Here is a 10005-nt window from a genome sequence, read left to right on the forward strand (position 1 = left end):
TGCCTTCGCTATTGGAAAATTCAGAAACGCTCCAGGAAGCCCCAGGCTTATGTTCAATGTATTGATCAAGAACAACTTCACACATCTGGCTTTCTTAATAAAAACATGCAGAGAAGCCTTATTAACCAGAGTCCTTAATAGAATCTCAATTACTAAAAGCAATCTGAGTTGATAAAGCAGAATTTTTATTTTGAGTATTAGAGAGGTAGCAGTCCTCTGATGTTTGCTGGTGCTTTAGTAAAGAAAAAGGAGAAGTTACAGATGCATCTGTTTCAAGATGCCATGTTCCTTACTGATAGTAGAAAGGATGTTTCCCTTCAAAAGCCCCTGGGAGTATTTGAACAGTCACCTGATAAGCTTGGTGTTAAGTCCGTCACAAATCCAGTATTTTTTTTTTTAAGGTATGCAATGATCACACAAGTTCATGATATTACAGAAAGCTGCTTTCATCCACAGCATAAAGCAGTGATAACTGGCTCAAATTAAGTTAATGGCTGGGAGAAAGTAACATTGTTGTAAAGATAAAAATGATTTTAAAAATTTACTCTAAATATCTGATTCTCCCCCTGCCTCCCTCCCCCATTTTGGTAGGTCTCATATGCTTATTCCTTCATCCTTTACACGCGATACTGTAAACATTGTATCAACTGTTCAACCTTTACTTTACAGGAAATGGAGACAAGTAACAATCCAAGTGCAAACATGCCAAGACTTAAGAACTGGTGGGAGCTTTGCCACTGACTCAACAGGATGAGCATTTATCTCAGTTTGTAGCACTCGCAAATCCACATCCACACTATTGGTCCCCTGGAATAACAATTTACTCCACGGGTAGCTACTGGAAAACTAATAAAACTAACTATGTAGTAAAAGACTTCTTAGAAACTGAAGAAATGAAGAAAATCTTCCCCTGGATAGCTTGTTTTCATTTAAGGTTTATTCTGATATGATAGCCAAACTAAACAACATGAGACTTCTATCTATTAAGCTCCTTGCTAAAAATATCGTTGCTCAAAAGTAACAAAACCAGTATTACTGAGCAGTATTTTACATACAACAAGAATTTTAAACATGTGTATCTCCAGCCTTCTAAAAATGTGAAGCTAACGCACTAATAACTTCATGAAACTAGCAATATGTGTATTTCCCTGGATCTGTCTGCATGCAATCCGCTTATGATCATACACTCATGATCACAGATCAACATGCTAGTAGTTACTGTACAGACGGTATGCGCAGGAAAAAAGCTCTAGTCAATACATTCAGACTCCATACTTATGTCTTTATTGCATGTCACATTTTCTGAGAAAACATCCTAGCTTAAATGAATAATCCCTTCTTACCAACAGAAGTCAATGAATTTGCTGGATTCCTAGTGGTACGGTTAGAATGTCTCCTATGAGGACTACGAGGCCTAGAGAGAAAAATGAGCAAACAAAAATTACAGGAGTATGCCACACAAAAGAAAAGGTTCTACTTGTCTATAAAAATTTAACATTAAAAAGAAAGCACTCTTCATTGATTAAAAAGAAAACAAAAAGGATTTACTGCAATTCCTCTCATCTCCAAGCAACTTAAAAACAGAAGATTGCAGAAAGAAGGAAAATTACAGACATTATCATTATCATTACGCCAGTCTACAAAGTTCTTATTGGTTCAGTAGAAACATTTGCATGATTAAAGATAGCACTACTGGTGTACATATGTAATTATTCGACCAGAATTAGGGATACAGCTACTGAATTGAAAAACGTCCATGGCAGGAAATACTTTCGAAAAGAAAATAATGCCCAATTGTACAGTTTTTGTTTCAGTTGCTCGTTGACTAGGTCTAAGTAAAGGTTAAAATTTGGACAGAAGGACAGTATTGTGCATTGCCATGCACAGAACATCAGGAATCCAACTGTCAGTCATCTTTGCAGTAGGTGTAGGGTTGTAGCGCACACGCACACCACCGTATGTGTGCAAAAGGATTTGACACAGCAATTTTATCCTCACCAGGCCGTATTTTATTTGCTAGCAAAAGGATGGACTTCAAAAGTTACAGCGTTTAGTCCAAATTAGGCAAAACTTGAACTTACATTCATTTTAGCTTCAAATTATGCTATTCTGAAAGATAAGGAAGTTCATGTAAAGTTAAAGTATACTGAGTAAGGTTGTCAGGCTTAGTATTATATGAAACTCTACTCTTTTAATATCAATTATATTCCTTGACCCCACTCCGACTTCCCTCCATCCAAACAATCATCATCAAAATGCAAAGACAATAAAATCAAATTACTAATAGAGATACAGCAATAATATTTTAATACAATATACACTTCAAAGCACTATTTTAGAAACACAGCCCCTGAAATTACTGTATAATTTATGCATAGATTGCTATTGTATTATACAGTACCTGTTAACCAGATTTTTATCAATTTCTACATCTGATGTAACAGCATTCTCTGGAAGAACAATAGAAGGTGTACTGCACGTTGTCCCTTCAACAGTAGCGTCCTGAATTTGTTGTGACAAAGATAAAAGTGTAGTTAAACAGAAATTAAAAACACCGAATATTGATGCTCTATGTGGAAAATAATATGTATTGCTCAACTTAGCTAGAAAAGAAAATGACTGCATTAGGTGAGAATGAGCTCTTATTTAAGAAAACAAACGTGAATTAGAGGTCTATACTTAAATTACTAAAAAGAGATGATGGAGACCTGGAATATCTGTTTTCTTTACACATTTTTAATGCATGCAAGCTAAATTCAATAAGCATGGAACCAATAAGAAAGCTTTAAAATGGTAGACAAACTGATTTTTCACACAGCAAACCATTCCTTTACTGAAGTACACGTACAACACTTAGTGAACTTAATTAGGCTAAATTAGGCACACGAAACCTCCAAAGGGTATTAGTGTGCAATGAAAACTTGAATAAGTGCAGTATTAAGTGTACACATGCTATCCAAAAAAGAGAAAATAATTAGAAGATTATCTTGTTAGTAATCTACTTAGTTTTCCCTACCATCAACTGGATTTTTTTAAATAAAAATGCAATATTTAATAAAATACAATAAATTTTTTAAGAGACAAAAGAAACTGGCACTGAATATCAATGTATGTTAGCCTTCTTAAAAACTATGGCAACTTGTCCTGAGAACTCATGATGCCACAATGATGCCAATCAGCTGAAGGGAAGGAACCTGTTTCCTGTGAGACATCCCAAATGGATATCCATTAAGGTGGAATAAAGAACTGTGGATTTCTCATATGTAGTAAAAAATGATTACTTCTACCCCATCTACTACATTCAGATTAACAAAAAAAATCACATTTTAAAAAAAATCAACCCCTGTACTATTGAAAGACTACATAAGCAATCCAGTGTTTACAGTCAGTCCAGAAGTTGAAAAAATTGATTCACCTAAAATAATGCACAGGAGGAAAAGTGTAGGCACCTGCTAGAAGCTGCAATTTTTATTTTAGAGTACAATCATGAGATAAGTAGAACATATCATAGCATATAGGTAAAGGGAAAGCTTCCCAACTGTGGCAGGGGACTGCAATCCATCAACTTGTAAAAGGTATAGAATAACTTGTAAATTCTCAAATCCTGGTTGCTTCTGCTAGGCACTGGTATGTACAAATATTTTATTTTATTTAGTTATTTGTAGTCTAAATATTTATTGAAACTACATCCTGAAGTTTCATAGAAAAATTTTTATTGTCATTGGACTAGAGAATAGAATAGAATAGAATAGAATAGAATAGAATAGAATAGAATAGAATAGAATAGAATAGAATAGAATAATATTTGCAGTTGGAAGGGACCAACAATGATCATCTGGTCCAACTGCCTGACCAATTCAGGACTGACCAAAAGTTAAAGCATGTTGTTACGGGCATTGTCCAAATGCCTCTTAAACACTGACAGGCCTGGGGCATCGACCGCCTCTCTAGGAAGTGATGCTTCTGAATTTTCTGAAGAAAGCACATTTGCTATCCATGGCACAAAGCCAATTGCATTCAATTGTTATAAACATAATTTTGCTTTTTCTGAAGTTGCATTTGCCATCAATTTTGCTTACTCCTTTTAAGAATATCTACCTACCAGAGGGTGACACAAGTGTAACGAATTCAGAATAATATTCATTTTAGTAATATTCATTAAATAGGCAGGTAATAAAAAGCTGTTATAAAAGCACTTATTTAGGCATTTACAGAATGAAGCATGGCATAGCTTGCAGTTTAACAAGTGAAAATTTTAGAAAAGAGAAAATTAAATCAATTATTTGATTTGAAATTAAATTTAATTATTTGAATCAAAGGCCATAAATTAATGGTTGTTTCAGTCACCTACTGTCATGTGGAGAAATTAATGTAGTCAGAAGGCTTGTTACAATAAACAAGTAGCCAGGAGTATAAATTGAATTATATACAATAGTTACATGGCTGCTAATATCTATCAGATACAACAGAACTCCTTTCAACATTCTTCCCAGTGCTGCATTTTACTTTTGTTGAAATTATGTATTTTCTGATCAAAGAGCTCCAGAAGCGTTTTGAAAATGGTATAGTATGAAAATATATAGCATAACCCTTCTTCTTCTCAAAGGCAATAAAATATGCTTTAGTCTGGACATCTGATTTAGGACTCTTGATCCTGTTGCAAACAGCATTTTTTTACTAAAATAAATACATTCCACGCAGCTCCACACTTCTATACTCATAGATCTCATTTGACATTCCTCAGCAAGTTCACATTGTGAATCACAGGAGAACAGGATGGGAATTACGTGAAGAAAATACTACAAAGTTCTAATTTTAAGAAAAATATCCTTGTAATACTGGAAATGTTAGAATGTAAAAGTATGATGTGATACAAGTGCACAACTGACACTGTAGATAATAGTTTGAAAGCAATTTTTAGTAATATTCCTGAAAATGTTACTAAGTAACAATGTATTTTGTCTAACAGTCAATGACAAAAATTCAGGTGACTGCGCAGCTTGTAGGGCAAGGCAGCCGAGTACACATGCCCATTGTTTATACTGATCTCATGACTGCCAAAAAGCAAGCGCTTTTGAGTGATGTAACATCAGCCTTAAAGTCACTCAAGTCCATTTTAGGACTCTAAAAACAGCTCATTAAAAAGAAAAAAAAAAAAAAGGAAAATGAAAAGGCTATAGCCAAAGCCTGTTCAGGTCAGGTAGAAGACATTAATTTGGTCAGCTGCTACAGCAGTTCAACTTCTACACAGGTGAAAACTCATGTCTCCTATGGCCCAGACCTGTTGTGGTACATCTGTATAGGAGAGGGACAGGAAAAGCTAGAGCCTGAAGCTCTTTGCAGGGCGAGCTGGTTTAAATTAAATCTCTATACTCTGAAGAGTACTCAGGCTGCTATATGCAGATCTTGGAAGAGAAGCTTTAACAGGAAGCTTAAGCTGTCTCACAGCTGTACATCTGCACAAAGATACAGAAGTCTTCCCTCAGACTCCTGTTGCCTGCCTGTAACTGCCCTCTCTGTGTGAGCTTCCACACAAGTCTGCTTTTCAGCTATTCCCAACTGCTGCCTCATCTTCTAGTACTGGTAACTGCCTGTTGTCAGTCCTGTGCTTCCTTCTTCTCCCAAGCTCTCCTCCCACGAAAAGCTAGGGTAAAACTGACTCCACCTCTGTGGCTGAGGTGGGAATTCATCCACATTCACTAAGGATGATTAGGTTCCATCTAGTTTTGCAGGGAGGCTTGAGCAGGGCTCAGAGGAAGGCGCATGCAGTTTGGTCCATAACAACATCCAAGAGGCTCAAGAATGCTCAGGGTGGATGGGATCCACTGAGATTCTGACTGTTAAGCTCTACCAAGCCCTCACTAAGCACACAGAAAATTTGTTTTTAAAAGTTTTATAACCTAGCCAAATTTGGATAGATTTGATGAGGGGGGGTTGGGGGTTGGAGAGGGGTCAGAATCCAGAGCCTCTCTGCTAAAAAAGCTACCCTGCCAGGACAGTCAGATGATAAAGCTTTACTGTACATCACCTAAATTCTTTAAAGCATTGGGAAGAAAAATCCACTGACACCTGGCCTTATTCTTAGAAATTAATTAAAGGTCTGGATTGAATTTCAGAACAAATTTGGCCTGAAACAGACACTTACATGTAAGGCCTCAGAAAATTGATGCATCTCAGAGAGCAGTCTTTTCAGTGAGATGGGATTTTAAATAGGCTTAATTGTAAATGTTTAAGTGAAGTGGTGAGTTGAGAGTTTAGCGAGTAAGATAAGGAAATTCAATTATAACTGCATTTAGTCGAAACAGACAGGAGAACAGACAAAATAATCATGGGACATGGCCTTCACAACAGAACAGGTAACATGTAGTGATTTGATGAAAGTAGAATACATATTTAAAAAGGAAAAAATTTAAAAAAAGAAATGCAGGAGCTTGAAAGAGGAAATAATCAGTGTATGAGAAAACTTATGAACATCTGAGACAGACTTTTCTTCAGCAGTTAGAAGAGCCAGTAAAATAGTGCTCGGATTACAAAGAAAAGAGAAAGCTGGAAATAGAAATAGGGATTTTTGATTTTAGAAGAGGGAAAGATAGCAGCTCACAACCAACCCTCAAAGTTTAGGGAGATTTACAGGCTACTATGAGTTATTTAATATAACTGGTAAGGATCTAATTTTCTTTGCCGCAGATATGTATGTATAGAAATTATATTTTTAGTACTAAAAACCTGAAATCAGTACCGAAAGTGTACTACTATATTACATTATTCTATGTAAAATAACTCTAATTAAATTCAATATGGACATGACTAAAAATACCATCTAACTATGAAGTTCTATGATGTATGGTGGAAGAAATGATTTTGTATAAATCCCTTCTAAAATGTTTAATACTTACTGTGACAAGACACCACACAAATTAAGAGTTCAACTACATACTCTTATTTCAGACAACATTTCAAACAATGAGCTAAAGTTCTTTGAATTAGGCCAACTGCGCTCACACCTGTGTTAATGGGCATTTCACATCTACTTCCCTCAGGAACACAGAGCTAATGAATACTTTGATGAATGCTGTTTAGAGTTAGTCAGAATGGTGAACATAGGCTGCTGTAAGAAATATTGAAATGGAAAATCATGTTTGTTTTCTCAAAATGAATCTGAGAAATACAACCAAGGTTCTCCCATCATGTAAAGTAAGCAAGAAACTACATGCTTCAACATTCTGTTAAATATTCTGTGACATAAGGTTAATTTTCTTTTTCTCAGAGCTGTTTTGTGAATGTTTGTGCATTTGTGCATGCAGGGAAAACGTGGAGAAGCATGTCCTGAAACTGAATGAGGAAATTGTTAGACACCAGCCAGCACTGCAGGTAAGATGAGATTCCAGACTTGGAAAGTTTTGTTCAATGGCAGAAAACAAGTCCATCAGTTGCTCACTCCTTCTTTTGTCTTCTCCTTGCTTGCAAGTCCTTATCTCACAACGATAAACAGTTTCATATAGTCATGCTGTAGAACTTGGACTGCAGCAAGACCCAAGAGTTACATCAGGTAACAAGAGCATATTCTCAAACATTGGATAACTGCAATGGAGGCTCATGAACAGTTAAAAACCTTTCACTGTTATTTTGTGCCTAAAAGTAACAATTTATCTAAAATGAAGCATTTTGCACAGTTAAATGTTTCATGAACTATCACATTTAAGACCTACATCTAAAACGCCTGTATAATGTATTAAAAATATTTTGTTTTTTTTTACATTAGGTGGTTGGAATTCTTAATTTCTTCTATTGACAAGCATGCTCAGGATTAGATTAATTCACATCTGCTAGCTTTTCTTTTCTTTTTTTTTTTTCCTCTTTGGGTATGTTTTACTCAGTAAATCAATTGACAATCTCAGGAGTGCAGATACTTTTCTTAGAATAGAAAGTCCATCAAATTGGGTGAGAGCCTAAAGCAATAGGCTATCTATAGTAGTTTTCCTTTAACTAAAGTTGGTTTTGTTATGTGTTGAATATCTCACGCTATGACTGCCATTTTTCTGAAAAACTGAAGTATTAGTTACCTGCCAGATAAATGAATAAAGTGTTGAAAACCTCATGAAGTTGTCTTTATTTATCCAGCTCGTATGAGTAGGTATTTACAGACTTTCTGACAGCTGTGCAGTTTAACTAAAATATGCTGGACCCAGTCAGATGACATTTGAGCTTCCTTAAGGAAGGACTATATCATTAAAACCTTGTTGTTAAATTTTCTACTCACTTGCTTGAAAACTTGCTTGAAAAGGATAGGTTTCTCAGTTATACTTTGAATAGGCCATTCAACAGAGACAGGTTACCCAGGAAAGTTGTGGATGCCCCCTCCCTGGAAGTGTTCAAGGCCAGGTTGGATGGGGCTTTGAGCAACCTGGGCTGGTGGGAGGTGTCCCTGTCCATGGCAGGGGGATTGGACCGAATGATCTTTAAGGTCCCTTCCAACCCAATCATTCTATGATTCTATGAAGTCTTTCGTACTAAAATACTCTTCGTGAGGGTGAGTTAAAAAAAAAAAAAATTATTGACCTAATATATGTTCTCAGCTAACAGTCTGATGAACTTGCATCCATCTAGGTTGTTTATCTTAAGCCAGGAAACTAACAGTCAGCACAATGGGCAATTTAGATGGAATGCATGACAAATCAGTGTAGGGCTCACTGCTGACAATATTTTCCAACTATGTTAAAGTAGCGGATGTTTTCACCTAAAGTGTAGAATACAGTGTCCTCAAATCCAGTGACAGTGATACATTTTCAATTGAGGATGTGCCAGATTATAAATCTTCTCTTTCTTTACACCAGTTTGTATAGAGCAGGATGATCTGGATAACTTGTGATTTTGTAATCACAGTTAGGTTCTTTACTTCAGCTAAGCTAACAATTCAACACCCGCACCCATACTTTATTAGAACATGAAATTACTTTCTATCTGTGTTGTCAATTACTCAAAAGGGAGAAGTATCATCTCTTACTGATTTTTAAAAATTTATCTGCAAATAAAATTTGAGTAGCAACATGATGAATAAGTCTGAGGAGCATGGACCTGCTTTCTGTATAGTTCCAGTATAAGTTCAGCTACTACTGTAGCAAATAAAGCACTGAGAAAGACTACAAACCAAAAAGACAATTTCCATCTTTCATACACATGAATTGCATAACGTCTTCTACATCTGTAAAAGCAAACACTGGGTGTTTCAAGACTGCTGTGAAGTACCAACCTAAGTTCTTTTCTCAGAGGTTAAAGTTTCCTGTAATAACATTGCAAAGGACATTTTTGGACAGGTTTGATATAAATGGTTCAGAACAGACATACATATAAACCTCCAGATCAAACTGATAAATAAGTGCTCGAGCAACTTCAGTTCTCATTCCTTAGTCTATAAAATATTTGAAGAATTCTAAGAATATCAACTGAAAGATCATTCATAGCTTCATCAACTATCAAAACACACTAATATATAGCAATGATTAGATGTTCTTTTATAAAGTCCTAAATGTACACAAACAGGTTTCAGCCTCGGGTTTCCAGCAAGTGCCAGAAAACACCTTTGTAAGAGTGCTTACTTTGGGTGGAGGAGAACTGCTGTGTTGTGCCTCTTTTGATTGTTCCTTGTCTTCAGGTAAGGTTGGCATGGTGGACAGTGTGAAGCACGTGGAATTGCACTGTGGACTAACAGGACCATGCACTGCTGAGAATATCTGTTTCAAGTTAGCCCGAAGGCATGAGCGCTGAGAGGCCTTGTGATCCGCAGGCTGCGTTAGATGCCAAAAATACAAATCAAATCCATTTAAAACTCTATGCTCTAACACTAAGATCACTTCACAATAACAAACAGTATTAAGGTTTAAAATTAAAAATGCTCTCTTGTGTTTTATTAACTGAAGCTTTCTAGGTCAAGTATAACTTAGTAAATGCATTCAAAATGGCCAACCTTTCATTCTTGTTGTTTCCATCTCTTCCCTCTATTTTACA

The 10005-nt window shown here is 36.0% G+C and overlaps 1 protein-coding gene across 1 annotated transcript in view; it reads right to left on the reverse strand.

Moving 5' to 3' along the window:
* The window catches only part of MRVI1 (murine retrovirus integration site 1 homolog), a gene marked incomplete at its 3' end in the record, with an annotated part of 37052 nt that extends 27350 nt beyond the window's left edge, over positions 1–9702 (reverse strand). Inside the window, exons 1-3 of the mRNA XM_010192951.1 lie at positions 9597–9702; positions 2402–2502; positions 1344–1414 (exon numbers count right to left, since the gene is read on the reverse strand). Of these exons, the coding sequence (XP_010191253.1) occupies positions 1344–1414; positions 2402–2502; positions 9597–9665 (241 nt within the window). The remainder of the gene's footprint in view (positions 1–1343; positions 1415–2401; positions 2503–9596) is intronic.
* Between the last annotated feature and the right edge of the window lie 303 nt (positions 9703–10005).

The sequence above is a fragment of the Mesitornis unicolor genome, unplaced genomic scaffold (genome assembly GCF_000695765.1).
Source record: "Mesitornis unicolor isolate BGI_N332 unplaced genomic scaffold, ASM69576v1 scaffold22639, whole genome shotgun sequence".
NCBI classification, from domain to species: Eukaryota; Metazoa; Chordata; class Aves; order Mesitornithiformes; family Mesitornithidae; genus Mesitornis; species Mesitornis unicolor.